Genomic DNA, 23,349 nt, shown 5'->3' with positions numbered 1-23,349 from the left:
TATGGGACTTGTAGTTTGGGTAGAGATGACTAAAAGCCTTATAAAACTACTAGATGAACCCTATATTTAGCCTCACAAAATCCAAAGCACAACAGGTGTTATGATTAGGGTTAGGTTCTTTCTCTCAGTGACTGAAATGTAGTTATTTCATTTAGCTGGGTGGATGACTTATCTCATGAAATAAAAGAAGTGAGGAGAGGAACTTGAAGCAGCTAGTTTAACTTTTTTCCTAGAGAAAAAAAAATTAAAGCAGAAAGGCCTACTCAGAGTCATTCTTTAGCATTCATGAAGTATTTTGTCATTTTTTCACTCTGTATAAAGCTGGTTTCCTACAATGCTTTAAGACTTTGGGATATTAGTGGTTTAAATCTGAGTCTTAGAATGATTAAGAAATCTGACTCTTGGGATTATCAAGAGATTGAAAAGGTCATCTTGTGCAGTAATCCACAACAAAGGCATTCTGAATTATGCCCATCCAACTGCTGCTTAGAAATTTTCAAAATTTTCATCACGCTCCAAGCAGCTGATACGTAGAGGCATGAAGATGGCTGCCTAGTAGCAATTGCTGGTTCCATCCTTCATGTAATCATCTAGTCCTCTTTAAAAGCCATCCAGATTGACAACCATCACTACTAGGTAAGAGCACTGTATAAGATAGTAATACGCTGTAAGCTGTCTATTATGCTGTGAGATGTGTAATGTATAGTTGATAGTAAACTATCTATCTTCGACTCTGCTGGTGGATCATCTTCTTCAATTGTTTCCATTGCACTTAATACTAAAAGAACTTTATGTTCTTAAGTACTGGTGAGTGAGGGTTTTTTTGAGGCTTATGGACAAGTAAATATCAAACTTTCTCCTTTATAATTCAGTTGGTTTGAATCCTTAAGCTGTTATGTTAATTTATATACTCCAGTGTATATAAATACATCACTTCATTTCTATCATGCCCTTTCTCCAGACTGGGATCTATGAAGGCTTACAAATTAATTATTAATGTTTTTATTAATATGTTTTACTTCTATGTAGTAATACTTTGTTATTGTTCCTTTTCTATTGTTATTACTTATTATTTTTGTATCTGTTGATCGTTGTAAGCTACCCTGAGTCCCTTTGGGAAGAGGGGGCAGGGTATAAATAGAGATGATAATGATGATGATGATGATGATTAAAAGACAGAAAATTATAAAATGTATCCCCTATACCCACTCATTTGCTGCTTCCTTTGTTTCCACTTGCTGGCTGGCTTCCTCTTTGTCCCACAATTGCCAAGAATGGATTGGGACTCACAGGGAGCCTCTCAATCGCTACTCCCAGGTTAGGATATAGGGAAGAAAGGCTCGCTAGCTGGCTGCTTGGTTGCTGCACTCTTTACATTGGGACCACCAATTGTCTAGCTGGCTGACTGACTTTGTGCAGCTAGGCCCCTTGCATCTCTCTCAGCTGATGAATACATTTTTGTCTCTTTCTTTGGCTAAAAAGCCTAAAGTGGAGGTAGCGGTAAGTTAGGCATGGCTGAGGCAGACATAGCTGGCTGGGTCAATGCTGTGCAAAGTGAGGGCGAGGGGGGTGCCGATGGTAGCAAGTGGCAGACTCCTTTCTTCTTGTCCTGCAACTGGTGAGGATGTAGAATGAAACACAGAGCACTTGCCAATCTCCACCACAAAGGAGAGTAGGCAGGCAGGTAAGCAAGAGGAGAAAGAACCCCTCTCACCCATTCTGTGGTTTTCTATTTCCCACAGTTTCATGTATCCATGCAAAGTCCAGGAATATATCGCCCACAGATAGAGGTCATGCTGTAATTTTTCTAATCATTGGTGGCATCCATATAGAAAATCAGTTATGTTCTAGATTATACCTATCCTTAGTCTTTCTACAACAGACTTGTATTCAAATTACTCATGGTTTTCTCACATCATTTAGATTAGATTTGTCTGCATAAAACAGAATGCTTTCACCAAATTTCTTACAATTGCCCCATTATGATTTAAACAGCTGTTTCCCCTGGAACACTTGATAAAAGAGGCCTCTAGTATTGATATTTTGTTTACTATTATCTTAATAGAGCAGGGGTCCTTTTAAATAGCAAATAGATTTACTTAGTTTTTGATATGTTTTTCTTTTTGATCACTATGACTCCCATACTTGAATTTTGTACCTATGAGAAGTCTTATTCAGAATGTTCTAGAGCCATTCAAAGTTTCATTGCAGCCTCTCCTTCAACAGACATTGCTGTCACTTTTCCCCCTCAGTTCTTTTTTGTCCACTGGACATTACAAATGAACCCCAGATAAGTTTTTGTTAGAAGAGCACTTAGTTTGTGAACTATACCAGGTCAGCTTTTAAATTATTACTACTATTGTTCAGGGAAGGACAAATTTCCTATATGTAACTTTAATCCTATTGGTGACCATTTGTTTTCTGCCTTTTTATTCACCTGTGCAAAACAGCAGTCTTTGGTGGCGCAGTGGGTTAAACCTTTGTGTCAGCAGGACTGCTGACTGAAAGGTTGGCAGTTTGAATCTGGGGAATGGGGTGAGCTGTTGTTGTCAGCTCCAGCTTCTCATGTGGGGACATGAGAGAAGCCTCCCAGAGGATGGTAAAACATTCGGCCATCACCTGGGCAATGTCCTTGGAGTTGGCCAGTTCTCTCACACCAGAAGCGACTTACAGTTTCTCAAGTTGCTCCTGACATGATTAAAAAAACCCTGCAAAACGTTGATCAGAACATTCTAGAGGAAGGACAAAGTTTTTGCAAGAGTGATGCTATCTTAACCTGTTCTGAATCTAATGCAGAATCTTGTAGAGCCAAGTAGATTTTTGATGGAAACTCCTCATCATCCCAGTGTCTGGCTCACGCCCACTATAGCTGGTCTTCTCGATTCCTTTTAGTTGTCACAAGAACATAAAAATTTCTCTGCTGACAATATGATATAAAGCCACGTGCTGAATAGCGCTTGTTCTTTTTCCTCTTGGTTTCTGCTTCATTGATTGTCCTTTCATAATATCTTTTTCCCCTACTGTTTTGTCAGATCCCTGCCCTTTTCAACAAGTATACCTGGATGGAAAAGATCACACACACCAACGTCCATTCTGAATGCTGATTTTCCTTTAATATAATTGTATAATTTTCAGGAATTGTATGAAGTAGGGTCTATGAAACAAAAGCTGACAGTTTTGTTTCCATTCTTGGGAGAGTATCCTGCAAATTGCTGATCACATGGCTAGAAAGTAATGGTATGGCATTGTAATCCTTCTCTAAGACTCAGCAGAAACTTCATCCAGAAATCCTCAGTGCAAGGAGTCATACTCTTCTCCAAACCTGATACAAGATAGTATACATAGGAAAAAAACCACTGTTCTTCTGCTGGAGTATTGTACTGGTATCAGTCTTGATGGTATTCGTTTTTATTAGCTTCATGGTTCATAGACAGCTTGTCGGGTTTCAGTGCCCACCTTTTCCATAGCTCACATGATCTGACACCTTTTGATCTTCATTGCAGTATAGTTCATACTGTACTGCAATAATTCTTTGCAAGACCTTGAATATTATGTTGTGTGTACTGTGACATGGAGTTTATTCTGTAAGCAAGGTGGGGCATAAAATAAATAAACAAACAAAAACAATAGCCTGGCGAGCATGTTTCACAAATCTTGGGAAATCTTCTATAAGCTCACCACGCCCGCATACACAAGGTGAAGGCACAATATGCTGGCTGGATCTTTGCAGGATTTTTCTTATGGCATTGTCGTCTGTGGTAAGCATTAGAACAGACCTAAGTGAATTGTCCATTCTTTGTTCTACACTGCTCATATATCCCAAGATCTGATCCTAAATTATCTTCTTACACCATATTATCTAGCAGTGGAAACTCATATAATCCAGTTTAAAACAGATAATCTGGGGTCAGATCCTGGGATATAGGGCATTGTAGAAGGGGCCATAGTTTCACCTATTACAAGATATAGTTCTCCTTAACTTTGTTCAAGATTGCTGTTTGTTATTGAGAATTTGTGTTACTATACTTTGGATGTTCAAAGAGCCCTGGCTTTCTATATAAACTGTACTACCTTATTCTATCAGTCTACCGATATAACAGTAATAATAATAACAACAACTTTATTCTTGTATCCCGCCTCCATCTCACCAAAGGGACTCAGGGTGGCTCACATAAGGACCAAGCCCAATATAAACAATGTTGCAAAGAACACAATTAAAAACTTATACAGTAAAATTTATTAGAACAGAAAAACCAATAAAATGTAAGACATCATAAAACATAAACGAAACATCAAACAACCACTAGCCGAGAGAAGTGGGCATGTTCAGATTTGAAACTAATAGGACAGGATAAGGGTTTCTGCAAACACAAACTGTAGGGCCGGGGCTTGGAATAAAGTACTGGAATCCAACCAAAAAGATTAGGGCTAGGCAGACTTAATCAATAGCTAAACCATTATTCAAAGGCACATTGGAACAACCAAGTCTTCAAGTCTTTCCGGAAGATGGACAGGGTGGGGGCTATTCTAATCCCCCTGGGGAGAGAGTTCCAGAGCTGAGGGACCACCACCGAGAAGGCCCTCTCTCTTGTCCCCAACAACTGCGTTTTTGATGGAGGTGGAAGCGAGGGAAAGGCCTCCCCGGCAGATTTTAGTGCTCACATCGGTTCATAAAGAGAGATGTGTCACAAAGATAAGCAGGACCTGAACCGTTTAGTAACCTGCACTTTAAATTGGGCCCGGAAACTTACCGACAGCCAGTGGAGCTGCTTCAGAAGAGGTGTCATCTGCTCCCTGTAACTCGTTCCAGTTAACAACTTGCTCCAGTTAACAGTTACATGATTCATCATTATCAAATCAGTGCAGGACAACTACGCGTTCTCTCCACAACTCACTAAAATGGAAACTTGAGTCAGAACTGATGCTTTACTTGAAAGACGTCCTTTTCTTTGATCTAGAGCTGATGTCACCCTTTTCTAGGAAGACAACTAGCTAATCACCATATGTATGAGTTACATCTTGAGGAATAACAGATTGCTTACCTATAAAATGTGATTCATAGAGTAGCCTTCTATGAATTCACATTAAACACACTTTCACCTTTTTTCTTCTTCCCTTGTTATGGAGGAAATAGAAGCTGGGAAAGAATAGGTTTGGCACACAAGAGCATGTACTGAGGAGGTATAGGGACAGAGTTCCCACAAAAAATATTTAGTCCCAGATTTCTTGTGCATAGGCACAAGACCTATATGAATGAGTTCACAGTTACATCTAAGCAATTTGTTTTTAGGAATAAGGAGCCCGCCCTATTTTTTCGTGATCTCTGTGATTCGTATTTTGTTTGAGTAGCAAACTATTTTATGAGCAAGAAGTTGATGTTACACTTATATCACCTGATCAGAGGTAACATTGATTCTTGCTGTGGTGCCCTGCAGTAGTATATGATACCCCCCCCCCCAACATTTTAAAAGTTCTTAACCATCAATGGATAGTTTTCAAAAGGTCCAAACATATATGCTGACTAGGGATTTAGAAACTCTTTAGTGGAGTTAGACAGTGGCAAAATTGTATCAGACATCTCTGTAGCTAGTGGAAAATATTAAGAACTGATTCTATTACATAAAGTAGCTTAAAATCAGCTTTTCTCAACCTAGTGCCCTCTCTGAAACTCTTAGCATATTTATTCCTAAACATGTTGACAGAAAGTTAATTCCTTCAAGCTGGAAGCCATGAGGCTGTACTTGGTTGTTTTGGAATGCTGGTAACATAATTCCAGAACATTGGAAGTCAGATGAGAGTGCATTGTAATTTCTTTGAATATATGCATGAGAATTTAGCTATGTTTCCAAATATATTTTATTAGTTGGATTTTATTCAAAATAGCTACTTTTCTTTTAATATTTTATGACTAAATTGTTTTATGTTGACTGAGATATATCTAATTATTATTTTTAATATGATTTAGAAATGAAACTAAAAAAGATATAATGCTGCAAATAGAAATGTGTATTGCATTTGACAGGTAATCTTTCCTTTTCATCTTAGGGGAAATCTGCTTTGTGGTCACATTTGTTACATTACCAAGAAAACAGACAGCGGAAGCCTACATCCGGAAGCTTCAGCACCTCAGGTATACATGGCTTCTATAAAGTTTATAAGTAGCTTTGTCATTTGAGAAGAAGAAAGATAAATATATTTGCCTACCTAACAGTCTCTGTAACACACGTTCATTGCTTTGCACCCACATATATTGGCTATTATTGTAGCAGATTCCAGATAAGATGTTGCTCGTAAAAATGCAGTCTGAAATTTAATGAATTCTTTGCTTGTGTTGGTTCAGTTTCTCCAAACATTTAAAAAAAATATAGCCCTTTGTCTGCCTATATTTTGGCCTGCATCAATAGGAGCATAGTGTCTAGATCTAGGGAAGTAATGCTACCCCTCTATTCTGCTTTGGTTAGACCACACCTGGAATATTGTATCCAATTCTGGGCACCACAATTCAAGAGAGATATTGATAAGCTGGAATGTGTCCAGAGGAGGGCGACTAAAATGATCAAGGGTCTGGAAAACAAGCTCTATGAGGAGCGGCTTAAGGAGCTGGGCATGTTTAGCCTGAATAAGAGAAGGCTGAGAGGAGATATGATAGCCATGTATAAATATGTGAGAGGAAGCCACAGGGAGGAGGGAGCAAGCTTGTTTTCTGCTTCCTTGCAGACTAGGACGCGGAACAATGGCTTCAAACTACAAGAGAGGAGATTCCATCTGAACATAAGGAAGAACTTCCTGACTGTGAGAGACATTCAGCAGTGGAACTCTCTCCCCCGGAGTGTGGTGGAGGCTCCTTCTTTGGAAGCTTTTAAACAGAGGCTGGATGGCCATCTGTCAGGGGTGATTTGAATGCAATATTCCTGCTTCTTGGCAGGGGGTTGGACTGGATGGCCCATGAGGTCTCTTTCAACTCTTTGATTCTATGATTCTATGATACGTTTTTTTCTAAAATATTGTAATAAGGACGCAATAAAATTCTGCCAATTAAAGAACTTGGGGGAAAAAAGCTTAAATATTTACTTTAAACATTTAATAATCGGTACCTCGGTCAAAGTAAACAATTTTTTACTTGAAACACTGATAGTAAATAAAATATTTATAACTATTAGTAATATAATAATGTCATTGTGGTGTAGTAGTTTGAACGTTGGGCTACAACTCTAGAGATCAGGGTTGGAAACCCCACTTGGCCTTGGAAACCTAACTGCTTAACCCTGAGCAAGTTACACTTCTTCAGCCTCAGAGAAAAGTAAAAGTAAATCTACCTCTGGACTAATCTTACCAAGAAAATCTAATAATAGGTTAATCTCCAAGTCACTATAATTTGAAAAAAAAATGAAGAGACACAGCAACAACAGGGTATTATTTTTCTAAAGGAGAACTCTATTTCTCAAAATGAATCAGGATTCTGAAATTATATATTTCAGTTACTCTTATGTGTACTTTGTTTCAGCTTCAGTACTTCTGATTACTAATCTCTTTTGTTCTGTACTATCTGTTAATGGAATCTTCTTGTTAAAAGCATGCACAGAGTTTATCTTGATTAGCTTGTTGTTCCTGATAGTGATATTTGACTTTACCTAAAAGTGTGAAGTCCAGTCATTTGGGGGGGGGGGGGGGGGTTATACTTAAAGTTGATCTGGATATCATTTGAAATAATGCTAGAATAAAGTTTGCATACATCAGAAAAAGTAAGATAGGAGATACTAATGTATTAGAAGTTATACCTCAATTTTAGTTGGGTGACTGAACATGTTGTTAAAATGTTGCTAAAAATTAAAGCATTTACATTGGTAAGAAGTAATACAATTTTGTGTTGTCTTTATTGTAGGAATTCTTCTAGATACAGAACGAAGGAAATCAGATACCAGCCCAGCAATGTCCCCCTTAAGAGTATCTCTCATCCAGGACATGAGGTTATATTTGATAAAACCCTTAAGATTTCTATGAATACTTCACTACATTTTAGGATTCCTAGATTTTAAAATAATTCCTATAAGCTTTGAAAAGCTTTTAATATCTTTCTCCTGAGTTGATGTTTGTAATAAAATCCTGAACATATTCTTTCAAAAGCACAACCCGCGTGTTCATGAGATTTAATTCCTAGTAAATAAATTTAGTACTGATTAAAAACAAAACAAAAAACTACCTATGTGATGAGATTTTTGAAACATTATTAAAAATGTGCCATTGCAGCCATCTCATTTTGCAGAAACAAGGATAAATCCAGTTCAAAGGATGAACTAGGCCAACATATGATGCTTGGGGTTTAATGCTTCTTACCCACATGTAATTTCATATAAACCTATATGACACTGTGTACAGTTTAGATTTATGAACAAAAATATGCATAGCTGCACCATAACATTATTATTTATAGATTTTTATTCTTAGTATTGTACAATAGCTTATTTAATAGAAGTATGTCCAAACAAGATAGTAGAATGTGTTATACTCTTAGATTGATTTTAAGAATATTTTTCTTTCTTTTGCTCCTTATCATCTTCTTTAACAATAGTACAGGTAGCCAAGGAAAGGTAGAATGGTCACAGTATAATCTGTTTTTATTCCTTTTTCCAGACATATCCAGAATATTAGTGAAATCAAAACAGATGTTGGTAAGGCTAGAGCTTGGGTTCGGCTCTCCATGGAGAAGAAATTACTTTCTAGGCACTTAAAACACCTTCTGTCTGATCATGAACTAACAAAGTGAGTGAAGTTAATTTTCAGTGAAATTCAGTATTGTAGAATGCAAGTGGAACTTCTTTTGTTCCTTTAAAAACAGAATTGTAATATTCAGAAATTCTATAGATCTGGGTGTACAAAGTATTACCTCAGAGCCCCTAGGGGTTTTTTGCTCCTAAATGCCCTCTATGGAGTATTGGAGGTCCTATCAATTTTATTATTATTTTGTTGTTGGATTTCTACGCTTAAATTTATTTCTTGCCCCCTGTGCAGAAATATAATTATTTTTTAAAGTATGTAAGAACTCCTGGTGAACGGCTTTTATGTAATTTTATGTAATTTATGTAATTGGTAACTTAATGTTGTGTATTATGTTTTAGATTTTCAGTGTTAGCATTGAATCTTTGCTGTTAGCTGGTCTGAGTCCCTCTGCAGAGGTAGAGAAGACCGGGATATAAAAGTTTTAAATAAATAAATAAACTCCTACATTTTGTACACATTTTTATTAGTGCATGCATTTGTTTACAAATATACATGTTCTCCTATTGTGTTTTTGGACCCTTCCCATAAAATTTGTATTCCTCATTTTCATTGTAATGCACATGAACAACTAAACCTATTCATAACATTCAGAAACGTGTACATTTGGAAGTCCAGCTATATTCATATATTATGGCTAGCACAAATTAGATTGCAAACTAAAGGATAATTTCAACCCTCCCAAGCCTTATGTATTTAAACTTGGTAATGTCTACCTCACACAACTACTGAGCTGCATGTGCTAACTAGACATCATTCCTCAGAATGTGTATGTGCGTTATCTGATGGGTTTTTTTTTTTTTTGCTGAAACTGGCTGTATTTTGGGTCTCCACAAAATTTTATTTGATGCTAAAACTGATACACATTACTGCCAGAAGCTAAGCTGTATTGGTGGCAAATCAGTGGAGCAAATTATGTATACTAAAAGAAAATATGACAATTTTTAAGCTGATGGGTTTCAACATCCCATTACAGCAGCTTTTAAAACTGGGTCCCTAGACAACACAATCTAACAAGACTACCCTGTGTATAAGATGACCCCTGTCTTTTGAGAAGATTTTCTTGTGTTAAAAAGTAGTCTTATGCACCAGAATATACGGTACTCATTACTAGAGTGGACATTTTAAAGGATGCAAGCTTACATGAAAAAGTGAAGGAGTATGGAAATTAGATTTCAGAACAGTAATTTATTATTATTATTATTATTATTATTATTCCCCGCTTTATTTCTCTAAAGGAGACTCAAAGCAGCTTAATATAATAGCAATAGCATATAATTTAAAATATACCATTAGGCAAACATGAAAACAGGATTAAATATAAACAGTATTAAAAATTCCCAGTTAAAAACCATTAAAACATATTCAAAGTTAAAAACCACAGCACCCCCTCAAATGATCTTAAATATATTGATTGTGTCAGTGTATATGCCAGAAACCCTTTGTTTGAATAATTTTATAGGCTCATAGCATTTGTTTTTGTTCTTTTTGTCAGAAAACTCTACAAGCGCTATGCTTTCCTTCGGTGTGATGATGAGAAAGAACAGTTTCTTTATCATCTGCTCTCCTTCAATGCAGTTGATTACTTTTGTTTTACTAATGTTTTTACAACAATCTGTAAGTATAACTTTTCACTACTCAAAAATAATAAAAGGGAGGGTTTTTTGCTTCAGGTTTTTCTGGACTGAATTCAATTTCCCACAAAATACTATCCTTAGTTGGCAGATATTTGGAGACATGTGTATATTGAGAGAAGAAAAATTAGCAGTAAAGTCAGATATTGTAGAATCTAAGTTCTTCTAGCATTATATCACAAGAAAGCAATCATGCTTTAGATATAGCACACTTGCTGTTTGATAATCAGCTATGTTATGGAAAGAGAAGGGGCCAAATCAGAAACACATTTCCAACATTCTGCAAGGGCATGGTTGTTCATAGATTTATGTGTACCTTACCTTTTTACTGTGGGACATTTATCTATGTGGCTGAACCTGGTAATTTCTAGTTTCATCTAAAATATCAGTGTGTGCTAAAGGTGAGCTCCACTCTGCTTGAAAATGACACAACACATATTTTAGAGCAATGTAGACCACAGCTTTTATTGATTATTGCCATGCACATAAGTCTGGATTCAGGCATCAACTGCCCAACAATTTGGTGATATGCAGAGCGAAACTAGAAAATTATCAATTCTTACCTGCATGAGTATCTTATCCTAAGGGTACCATGAGAGAGTTTGAAAACTAAGTGGGATTAAGTCATTAATATTTGGGCTGGAGATCTGTAGAAAATACATGAGAGGTGCAGCTACAAGAAAAAAAAAAGAATCCTGACAGAAACCCCAGAGAACTGATGCCACACAGAAATACAGCATTAGGTTAGATGGACCAATGGTTTGACTGAGGATAAACAGCCTTCTCTTTCCTTGACAAACCAGCATTATAAGAGTATTTTAATGTATTTTTGAAACTTACATCAACTAGGTTATTTCTCATTTTTTACAGTAATCCCGTATCATATATTGATCGCTCCTAGCAAAAAACTCGGTGGCTCAATGTTCACTGCCAATCCTTGGATATGCATTTCAGGAGAGCTTGGTGAAACAGGAGTCCTGCAGGTTCCAAGAAATACATTGGAGATGACTTTTGAGGTATGCCTTAAGAGCTTGAACATCATAAACAGAAAACTCTAGAATATGCATGAGTATGCAGTAATATAAATATCATATTTCTGGGGGGTTTTTTTGGGGGGGGGGAATAAATCAGCATAGACAGTTATAATCACTAAACTAAGATACCCCTCTCTATATTTTTTGAAAGTTTTATTACCAAGAAAATGTTTAAAAACATTTTTTTTAAAAAATGTAGCAATTGCATCTGCTTTATGACTTTTGAGTTTATATTTAAGTGTGCTATACATTTTGTCATATTCTATCCTCTTTGATTTTTTCTGTTTATATTTAGTAGATTTCTTTTCTAATTTTCAGTGTCAGAACCTGGGAAAGCTTACCACTGTACAAATAGGACATGATAATTCTGGATTATATGCCAAATGGCTAGTGGAATATGTTATGGTTAGAAATGAAGTCACAGGTCACACTTACAAGTAAGCATAATTTCAGATTGTATTTACCTATCTAAACTTTTGAATCCCATAGCAAGCCTTGTTTTAAATACTATAAAGGAAGTGACAGAATTAATTTCCTACTTCTTTTTAAACAATCCAGTTGTTCTGAATGATAAAAGATGTTTTAAAAGTTGTATATAGGGACATCAGTGTTTATTTTCAGCATTTTTGGCTAATCTGCTCAAATCAGTATTGATTTAATTTCTCTTTTTCTTGTCCATTTGCTCCAGATTAAGAGGTAATAATATTATACAAAACATTTAGGCATAAATGTTACCTATAAGCAATAGACACTTTTTCAGAGCATGATTTACTATACCTTCTTATGTATGTCAACCATAATAAGAATGTATTATGGGAAACTGAAAATAAGTTAAAATATGATTGGTTTAAAATTGACGTTTGAAACTACTGTAAATTCCTTGGAACTTCTCCGTTTCCCCTCGTGGTCACTGCGATTTGTAACCTTGTTGTCTATTTCTGGTAGGAAGTCTATGTAGCTTCTTGGAGATCAGAGTTAGTTACAGAATCACTTCTTTTGTAACCATTAATATAATTTCTTTTTTACTCTGGCCCACTTGAGCAAGGTTAAGAAATGTGTTTAAATGGAACTTGCCATATATGTTTGTGTGTGTGTGTGGAGAGAAAGGGAGGGAGTTATTATACAGAGCTGCAATCAGTTCTCATTGCTGCTGTTTTTAGAAAAGGGTGTGAAGACATATCCATGCTAGCTTTTAATATGTTCTAAAAAGGTAAAGGTTTTCCCCTGACATTAAGTCCAGTCGTGTCTGACTCTGGGGGTGGTGCTCATCTCCATTTCTAAGCTGAAAAGATGGTGTTGTCCATAGACACCTCCAAAGTCATGTTATAAACTGCCCTGAGCAATTTTAATTGAAATTTTTGAATACATAACTAAAGCCACATACAATAACAACCATATTGTAATCTATTTTAAGGCATTATTCTGGAAATAAATAATGTGCAGTGTTTTGGATTTTTTATATCCTCAGGTTTCCATGTGGTAGGTGGCTTGGGAAGGGGATGGATGATGGCAGTTTAGAGAGGATCCTGGTGGGAGAACTGCTGACATCACATACAGAAGTGGATGAAAGGCAGTGCAGAACACCTCCTTTGCAACAGTCCCCAAGTATGATCAGAAGATTTGTTACAATATCACCAAACAACAAACCAAGTAAGCTAGGCAAATTGTAATTGCTTTTCACTAGTAAATGTCTTTACTGATGAAATAAACTAGTTCAGAAAAGTCTATGGTAGGAATTCTGGGGCTCATTTATGCAACCTGAAATAAATTGAACATCCTTGTCTGAAATAACTTTCCTCACAGTGCATTGCCACCAGGTAGTGGATTTAGGCCCTAAGCAGGAATTCTCCACACTAATATTTTCTTGTAGATCTCACTCATTCCCTTTTAAAAGGCAGTTTTTGTGCTCATTGTTTTTATTGTGATGTTATATACTTTTATTGCATCATATTGTGATATACTTTAGTTTGCCTATTGTATATTGCCCTAATATCTCTGGAAACGATGGGCTAAAATACTGTTAACGATGAGTGGGAGAAAACAAGGCACTGTCTCACGTTCACCAGTGAGGACTTCCTCCTTTTCAACTGCCAGAAAAAGAGGTGCCTTGTCCAGAGCAGAAACCTCCTAGTAAAACTCTGCCTGGTCAGTGTGCTTGGCTTACATCTATTCTTCATGGAGCAAGAACAAATTGATGCAAACAGACTGGGATAAGACTGATAAAGATCAATTTCTTCCACATGTGCACGCTTTAATATCGTATTTTTCATCCCTTCCTTCCCCCATTATGTGAGTTTATGCAGGTGGTGATTGGAGAGAGAGCCGTTTTGGGTCACTAATATACATACATAGATGTAAGCAAGCTGCAGCAATGTATTTTTTACTAAACTAGAATGCCATAGAAAAAGTAATGTGAAACATTTTCAAGGAGCTTAAAAGAACAATCCACAACAATTGAGTTAATCCTTCATTCCAGCTGATGAAAGCAGGAGATCAATTTTTCAAACTGTTTTATCGATAGCTTTTTTTTCTCTCCCCTCATTCCGCTTTTCCTCTCCTGTCTTGCCAGTTGATTGAAAATTATTTTCTCTCTCTCTTTTTGTCTCATTACAGAATTTATTCTACCATTTTAGAGCACAGATAGATAGTTAATAATCATTGCAGTATCAGGAGACTTGGTTAAAAAGAAAGATAAAATTACTGAAGTTGTTGAGAATGAAAAAGAGCTCTATGCTGTATGAAAAACAAAAGGATGAATGAAGAAGATGTCAGTAAAACTGCTGGAATACAACACACAAGTTTCAGAGCATGGAAGTGTAAATAATAACACTACTGCCATTCAAAGCGCTCAAATACATGCAAGCACATAGGCTTCAGATCATGAAAGTGTTAAGTAAAAGTGCTACTGAGATTCCATTGTGTGTTGAGATGCATAGCTCTGAACAGGCTGCAGAATCAATTTTAAAGATTTTTATGGCATCTAGTGAGAGCGATATGAGGAAGAAGGTTCTCTCTGATTCAAAAGTGGTAGTTTTAAAAATCTAAATCATTATTATCTAAGACAGTTAGAAAGAATAAAAGCAAAAAAAAAGGTAAGGCAAAAGGCTTACTGAATCATCTCAGAGGGAGAAAAGAAACTCAAAATTAAGCTTGGTTAGGTCTCTAGGGCTTCACTTCAGGTTAGGGCAGTGGTTCTCAACCTGTGGGTCCCCAGGTGTTTTGGCCTACAACTTCCAGAAATCCCAGGCAGTTTGCCAGGTTGAGAACCACTGGGTTAGAGGATTCTATGCAAAAGGCAGGGACTGGAGTGAGGAGAACTTCAAGCCATTCAGAAAGCGCTGCAGTTTCAAGCACACAGGTATTTTGCTAGGCAATCAGGCAGATACTACTGAAACACTGAACTCTTCAGAAGAAAAAAAATAAGCTTTTGAAATCCAGGCCCCATGGCCAGAACACAGGAGAAGTTTATGGATCTTTGAGTACAAGGTTTCCTCAGGCTCAGGCTCAGGCAAGGGGATCAGTGCCAGTGCCAGTGCCAGTGCCATCTTTTGTGACTAGTCAAGTTCAGGATTTTTCAGTATTTAAAAGAATAATAAAAGAATTAATTTGTGCAAATAGATCCAAAGGTGCAAATAGTATTGGGGAACGTATATGGGAGAGAGAATAGACAGAAAAGACTTAAAAAACTTAAAAGGCGGCCCCTGTTTATCAACGTTGTTAATTTGGAAAAAGTGGCAAAATAAATTACAAATAAACAAAATCGACCCTTTCCCATGAGAAACCTTGGAAAATAAGGACAATACATTCAGGAATTTAATTAGGGCACTTAAGGAAAATGGAATCAAAAGGATAGGGGACCTCATGGAACCCAATGGGGAAATAATAAAGTGTGATAAGATAAAAGACAAATGCGGTCAAGGAAACTGGATAGCATAGTTAGGCCTGTCCAGTAAAGCTCAGGCTGTGAAAAGAAGAGAAGTAGCAGAAACCCCACTTTACAGCATAATTAAAAGGAAAGTAGAAATAGACAAAGGGATTATTGGGCTACTATGTGAGGAATTAACACCTTAACTTACAAAACAAAAACAACCCTTATAGAAATTTGGAAACAAGAGGAAAGCTTCAATGAGAAATTAATTGGGTCTTGGATTGAAAATATTCATAAAATTAAACATTTGAGGATCAAAGAAACCCAAAGTAAAATAATCTCCAAATGGTATAGAACCTCCACCCAATTAGCACACATTATGGGAAATGTCTCAAACAAATGTTGGCACAACTGTGGGGGGATCGGTTCATTCTCCCACATGTGGTGGGATTGTATCAACATTCAGAACTATTATGGTAATATAAGGACGGCCATGGAAGACATAATAGGGAAAGAATTAATGTGGGACAAAGCCAGGTTCATGTCCCTCACCATAAAGGTAAAGGAAGATAACAATAATTGGACAGAAATCCTAAAATATATGACAGCCGCAATACAGGCCATGATAGCCCGGGGATGGAGAGATGATACAAAATGGGATTTGGAAACCTGGTGGACCTATCAGAATATATAATTAATGATTTTATCAATCAAAGGAAAAACAAGTATATAAATAGACAAATAGAACAAGACTGGTTTAGGAAATGGTCTGTGTTAATTGACAAAATAGACGGAGACGACAGATACAGCATTATGAACCAGGCTTCCCACACGGTTAAATTGATGCAATGACATGATTTAGAATTGCTGTTCCAGGGGGGTGGGGGGAATGGGAGGAGGGGGGTTTGTTGGGTGATACATAACTAAGAAATGTATAGAATGTCATTTAAGGAATATTTATTTTTGGAATAATGTGTATTGAAATAAGTCCTGTATGGCAAAATGTTGTTGATTGTTGGGATGTATCAAATAAAAGAAGTAAAAAAAGGCCAGGCAATTTAGAACAGAGGGTGTCATTTGTTCTGCAACTCAAAATCTGTATCAGATTTCAGAAAAGTTACTCACATTTTGTCCAAACTTGATACATGCATTAGAAAAAGATGGCATCTATTAGCTGTCAGAAGGTCTGTGAAAATCTATATTGACAGAATAAAAGCATTTAGGTGTGTAGGAACATTATTTGTTTCTTTTTATATGTGGGCACATTTGACTAGATCAAAGGTGACTTCAACAGCTACAGGATAACATTTTCTTTGGATACGTATGCAAAATAGCTGGCTGGAAAGAGCCATCAATGTTCAAAAGGCATTATGAAATTGATAAATTTAAGTCAAGCCAGACAGTCTTTGGACAGTCTGATTTACAAACATCGGTCAAGACTTGAGTCACTACTCCCACCCTTAAGGGACCTGGCTTCCTGAGAAAGAGAGGTTGATTATTACCATGAATGATCATTCTAAAAAAGCTGAAGAAACAGTCCATCTTTACCCGTGGCTATATTTAAACAAAACCACAGCAAAAGAAATAGAAGGTCTGACCATTTCTAATGTTTAAAATCTGCATCTGAATAGCTTTAACCTTGTATGACTGTATAACAAAACCATAGGAGAGAGAGAAAGGAGCAACTAATACAAGTTTAGAATTTAGGACTCTAGCCTTGATTCGCTGACACAAGGGATTAATGCAATGATCCTAGATTCCGCCTTTAGCTTTCCTAGAATGATTACATTATGAAACATATTTTTGTCCCCAGGTTATAAATGTCATTTCCTAAGTGATTCTATCATAAAAACTCCAAAAAAATGTTTTTGTGTGACATCCTGCAGCACATTTTGCTATAGTTTTTCAATGAATATCTCATAGAGTCTCAACCAATTCAATATAGTCTGTGGCAGCCATAAAAATGAGGTTTCTGGAGTATAACTACTACTTTCAAAGTAAGTACTGTACAATTAAACAGGAAATAACACTTTCAAACCAGGATCAGAAAAATTGTTACATTTTGTAACATGGTGTCATTCACAGTATCAACCTCTCTTTTTTCCAGTCTTGATTTAAAAGTGTAACTTAATTTATTTGTATAATAATGGATAATAAAATTGTTTTTCTTTTTGCATAGAGTTAAACACAGGTCAGATACAAGAATCGATTGGTGAAGCAGTAAATGGAATTGTCAAACACTTCCACAAGCCAGAGAAAGAGGTGAGAATTGCCACTCTTAGTGATAATGGATATTGATAATGGAGTGTTGTGTGGTTCCCAATCTTGATGATATGTTTTTGTTGATAATTTAAATAATACTAATAGAGCTTGATAATACTTTCCTTATATTCAGGCTACCTTATGAAAACCCATAGATACAATTGGTGACACTGGTGGCTCAGAACAATAGGTGACACAGATAGGACAAATTGACTTGATGATTGGAGATTAATTGCAATTGGCCAAATGAAAAATCTTGCTGCTGATGTTATTTTTGTGCCAATTTTAATCAATCAGAAACTCATAAGTGGGTTTATTTCACATTTGACACTGAATGTGATAAAGTTCACAGGCAACATTATACCCAAGAGAAAGGAATAAGTTCAGGGAATTTGCATGTGAGCATGGTGGAAACTTTTGCAGTGCATTCAAATTTTTCTAACCCTTGTCTTCAAATTTAGTTTGTTAAAATAATATACTAGTTGCATGAATCAACATCAGGTGTTCTCTCAGATAATTTGGAGCTTCTTTTTCTCTCTCCACTGCCCCCAAGTGGTAATAGTTGATGTGATGATTTGTGATTTTAGTAAATTTGCTCTTGCTCATAGAGCATTTGGGAAGCCTACTAGAAAATATTGTCACTGAAAACAATCAAGAGAAGTATATCCTCAAAACCATTCACTATAAAAAAACATTCAAAATTGCCATCACTAAGACCATACATGAACACATTCTATAATAAACATGCTTCCAGTTCCTGCCTTAAAAGCAATAAAGAGAAGGCTAATCAATTTCTAGAGAGTCAGTGCGGTGTACTGATTTCAGTGTTCGACTAGGACACTGTAAGACCAGGGTTTCAATCCCTGATTGGCCATGGAAACCCACTGGGTGACTTTGGACAGGTTCCGCAACCTCAGAGAAACAGCAAAACCCTGAAAGATTTCTGGCAAGAAATACCCATAATAGAGTTGTGTTAGAGTCACTGTAAGTCAGAAACAACTTGAAGATACACAACAACAATAAATTTCTGCTTTAAGTATTCTGGAGCTGTGGTACCACCACTTCAAACACTTTATGTTCATTTGCAGAGATTGTATTAGATACAGAAGAGACTCAACAGCAGATTTTAAGTCCTGGGCAGGTACTCTGCCGAGCCGCTGGGGCTCCACAAGTGACAGTGAGGAGTGCCACAGCAGCATGCTGCTTCCCGCCTCCTCCTCTTTTCTCCTCCTGAGAAATGCAGGAAAATTATAGTTTGGAGCTGTCAAAACAACAGCAGCAGCAGCAACATCCTTGCAGGGCACAAGCATTTTCTCTCCTGCCTCCCTAACTGCCCAGGCTCTTTTCCTTGCAGCCCAAACTCTCATCTCTCCCCCCCCCCCCCTCATTGCTTTCAAAACCCTATTTCTCTCCCACCGCTCAGGAGGTGCTTTGATTGTGCTTTTCCTGCATGTCAGAAGTGCGTGCATAACACATATACCTAGTGAAGTTAAAATAGTAATTCGTTATACACTGGAATAATTTAATACCAGATGGAAGTCTGGTTGTTGCAGTTTGAGTTTCTGGAATTCTTTAAAGGCAAAGAAGATGAAACTAGTCCAGTATGAAAATAAAAAAGAGCAGGATGCACACCTATTGCCACATTGCTATTGAGTCTTCTTCTTGAGCTTCTTTCTGATGTATGCAATTGATGAACTGTGTCAGTGCAAGATACTGCAAAGTTTATATCATTTTTACTGTATGTAGTTTTGTCTGTTTTTATGGAAAATGAACAGACTTTAGCCATAATAATTTCTTTAAAATGTGTTCTATATTCCAATGGCAGAGAGGCAGCCTGACACTTTTGCTTTGTGGAGAAGGTGGCCTTGTTTCAGCTCTTGAACAGGTGTTTCAACATGGATTTAAATCTCCTCGGCTCTTCAAAAATGTCTTTATTTGGGACTTTCTAGGTGAGTATAGATAACTTTGAGTATAGAGAACTTTAAGCTGCCTTGCACCTCTTTTAAGAGAGAGAAAGCAGGATGTTAACAATAATGATAATAAAAATAACCAAAGAGTAATGCAGTTCTATCCATATGTATATTCAAACTATTTGATGAGTAAATGCCTTTTCTTTTTAAAAGCACAATGTTGGATTTCAGTTTTTATAATACCACTTTCAGAAATGGTAGCACTTCATGAGTAATTTATCAACATTTTACATTTTTTGTTAACTATTTCATTAATTAAATATGAATGTAAAGACTTTGGACCATATGGTTCTTGTGATCTCTTCCAACTCTATGAATTTAAGATTATTTGAACCAAAGCAAAGTGTTTTAAATTAACTTTATAATGCCAACATAACTAACCAGATACCCATATATGAGGACATTGTAAAATGTATACTGACTTGATCATTATGTCTAATGTCACTTGTCTTTCTTCAGAAAAAGCACAAGGCTATTATGAAGCTCTAGATCAGAGTGAACTGGTCCCAGAAGAAAACTGGCAGAAAAGAGCCAGGATTTTTTGCCGCTTTGTCACAGCCATCAATAACACTTCAAGAAACATTGGGAAAGATGGCAAGTTTCAGATGTTGGTGTGCCTTGGAGCCAGGTATTTTATGCAATTCGTGATAACATGACCAATTACAGTGACAGGAAAGTGCTCTAGATAGGGTCACAGTTTCAAGGAATGTTTTGGGGGGCTGCAGCTCAGTCAGTTTTGGTCCTTTTGTTTCTTTCCAAGTTGTATAATTATTATGAAAGGGGTTTTGTTCTCTGGAACCTTTTCTGATTCCTAAAGGAGAAGGCTGCTGGCAAAAGCCCCCATCTAGAGGAGCATTCTTAGAAACAGTGACCTAATCAGAAGGCTTGCTTGGGTACTGATCATCTGGGAATCAGAAGGCCCTTTTTCAAATCGGCATCATGGGGCAAAGGCCAGAGAGAAGCAGATGAGGGAGAATATGGAAAGGACACGTGTGTGAATGGGGTGTATGTGAGCATCTGCTTGCTGCTTATCTCTAAGTCTCTGAGACCAGGGCCTGTAGCTAATATGCAAGAGGCCACTAGGTTTTAAGAATGCTAAAACTTTGTGTGTTTATCTACAAAGGAGGAAATCTATTTAATATATTGTTTTGGAATTCTAAAATTTCTCTTGCAGAGACCACCTTTTGCATCATTGGATTGCCTTGCTTGCAGACTGCCCCATCACGGCTCAGATGTATGAGGACACAGCACTAATAAAGGATCATACTCTAGTGAATTCTTTGATCCGTGTGCTTCAGACTTTGCAGGAATTCAACATCACACTGGAGGCATCCCTTGTTAAAGGAATTGGCATCTGATTTACAAGCACTGTGTTAAAAAAAGCAACAAGAAACATACTATTATTAGTATGCAAAAATTCTTATAATGTATTGCATCCAAACATTCACGTCATTCGACACAACATCTGGGGGTAAAATAGCTTCAAATAGAGTGCAAAAATATGAATTGAAGCTGTACATCCAATGTATAAAAAGAAAAGAAATGTTAATTATAAATTACTTTTAGAATTTATTTGCTGATTTGCTTCTACACACTTTCATGTGAAAGAGTTAGATAATGAGTATTGTGCAGCTTATTTTAAAGCTGCAAATTTTCTTTACCATAGAAAATGGTGCAGTGAGCTCTTGACATTCTCCGAACCTGCCTTCCAACTGTATCTTGCAAAGTGTCATTAACACATTCCATTTATGCTAAAGATCATTAAGCAATTTAGAAACTAATATTTATTATATAGTTTCATTGTCATCAGTGGCGTTTCCATTTTGGGTCACTGCTGCACTGCAAGAAAACTAAAAGTTTAAATATTGTTTTTAATAGCCTCAAAGCACTGAATTTGTTAGCAAATCTTTTTTCTTTTATTTTTGTTGTCAGTATTATTTTTTTCAGGTTTTTGGAAGAGTGAACCATGCAGATCTTCAGAGATCAGTAATATTTTTTCATATGGGTACGAAATTGCACAGAGAAAAATATACATGTGTTTTTAAACTAGCATTTATTTATTTAACTTTTAATCATGCTGTATTGTCTTTGTCTTAAAAATGAATGGGAGGGGAAGAATCCTATATATTTAACAGGCTCTGTTACATGTCTATTGTATTTTCAGGTCAGGATCTAATTATAGTACAGTCCCCTGAAATAAAAAGCCCACAATATGTCTCAATGTGGATCTGCCTTTAACTCAATGTATTTATGTTACAGTCTCCCAGACTTATGATTATCATTCTAAACTATGTTATGCACTATGTGATAGCTAAGAATCTGAACCAAGAATTGTTGGAACTGTATACACATACAAAGGAATGGGCCTAGCAGTTTCACAAAACTATGAAAGATCTTACAATACTTGGCACAATTTTATAACAGCATGATAAGCACTCAAGCTGCTGCAAATATTTAGAGTTGAGTATGAGAAAAGTCAGTTTTACTGTGACTTACTTATGCTGCTATTCAACTTAATGCCGCATCAGATTTTCCTGCCCTCCTCTTGGTAACCCCACTTCTTAGGCAGAGCACATATTAGATTTTCTTTGGAAAAGCTGAGACTTAATGTGCTAATTTTCATATTTTGTCAAGGACTAGATGCCTGTGAACATTGTGTACAAATATTAACTCATCCTCAAAATGTTCAGAGTTTGTGGGCTTTTTGAATAGTAAATTCCAACTGGAGCAATCTAGTGAATGCCTAGGTCAACTGTTCCTGTTAGAATTCTCAACTAAAAATCTAGATGATTCAGACTTAGTTGGGAAAACACTAAGATACACCATACAGGGCTTTCAACCTCTGTGTTAAGAGGCATTCACTGTATAGAAGCTATTTTAGACATTAGGTTCTAACAGAAGGAGCAGTGAAAAGGTTTTCAATTATCCTTCTCCTCACCAAGTAGCATTATTCTTTATTTCCTACATCTTGTGGTAATTTTTATTCTATTAACTTAAAAATATAGCACATGTATTAAATTTTACTATTTTTACCTTCCTTGTGTTCATGTCATTATTGCCTTGATCTGTTTTATTACTGCTAAAACACACTTCTTATTTGAGCAGATTCTTATAGAAACTGGGTGATAATCAGATGATGCAGCCTGCACTTTCTCATCCTGTCTGGTGGATAATCTCACTTGTGGTGGTCTTGGTTTTGTAGTTCTGTTAATGTTAATACAACAGAATTATTTTCCTTACATATCACAAAAAAAGTAAAGTAATAGTTGCTTACAAAAATGTTACAAATATCATTTCAAAGTTACGCTAAAAATGCAGTATTCAACTGCACATAGAGCAGATAAAACTGTAATGATCTTTTTAAAAAAACTTTCCTACACAATGTTACATTCCCTATGCTAGCATTTAATAGAATGATGGTTTCTGTATCTCTGCAACATATAATCTGCTCCAGGTACTTGATAACAGAATGAAGAATACACAGTGATTAGCTTTCTCTGTGTTTGTGGGGTTTAAGATTTTCTCGTTATTGAGAAATGAGCCAGAGGTTCTTCATTATTGAGCTGATAGCACTACCAGCCACTACTATGGAGAGACCCCTTTGGGTTTTCCCCCCCTCTTTTTTTGGCATCAGGAGCCTTAGCAGCAATGCTGTGGAGAGCTCCTTCCTGTTTTCTTCTGCTCTTTTTGGTGCTTTTTGCTGCCCTCACCAGCTTAAGAGGGTTATTATTATTATTATTATTATTATTATTATTATTATTATCTTTATTTGTACCCCGCAAGCATCTCCCGAAGGACTCGATGCG

General features: G+C 36.5%; 1 protein-coding gene across 7 annotated transcripts in view; it reads left to right on the top strand.

The window, feature by feature from the left end:
• DENND5A (DENN domain containing 5A) overlaps positions 1 to 22,575 on the top strand; it is a 76,782-nt gene extending 54,207 nt beyond the window's left edge. For all 7 annotated transcript variants that reach the window (XM_060767114.2, XM_060767121.2, XM_060767108.2 and 4 more), the window contains 11 exons: positions 6,046 to 6,130; positions 7,883 to 7,967; positions 8,632 to 8,760; positions 10,271 to 10,392; positions 11,280 to 11,425; positions 11,762 to 11,880; positions 12,912 to 13,093; positions 17,491 to 17,573; positions 19,399 to 19,522; positions 20,003 to 20,171; positions 20,718 to 22,575. In XM_060767114.2, the coding sequence (XP_060623097.2) occupies positions 6,046 to 6,130; positions 7,883 to 7,967; positions 8,632 to 8,760; positions 10,271 to 10,392; positions 11,280 to 11,425; positions 11,762 to 11,880; positions 12,912 to 13,093; positions 17,491 to 17,573; positions 19,399 to 19,522; positions 20,003 to 20,171; positions 20,718 to 20,901 (1,428 nt within the window). In that variant the 3' untranslated portion in view covers positions 20,902 to 22,575. The remainder of the gene's footprint in view (positions 1 to 6,045; positions 6,131 to 7,882; positions 7,968 to 8,631; positions 8,761 to 10,270; positions 10,393 to 11,279; positions 11,426 to 11,761; positions 11,881 to 12,911; positions 13,094 to 17,490; positions 17,574 to 19,398; positions 19,523 to 20,002; positions 20,172 to 20,717) is intronic.
• Positions 22,576 to 23,349: the final 774 nt, after the last annotated feature.

Source organism: Anolis sagrei, chromosome 1 (genome assembly GCF_037176765.1).
Source record: "Anolis sagrei isolate rAnoSag1 chromosome 1, rAnoSag1.mat, whole genome shotgun sequence".
Classification (NCBI taxonomy): Eukaryota; Metazoa; Chordata; class Lepidosauria; order Squamata; family Dactyloidae; genus Anolis; species Anolis sagrei.
This window is presented reverse-complemented; position numbering and strand designations above follow the sequence as displayed.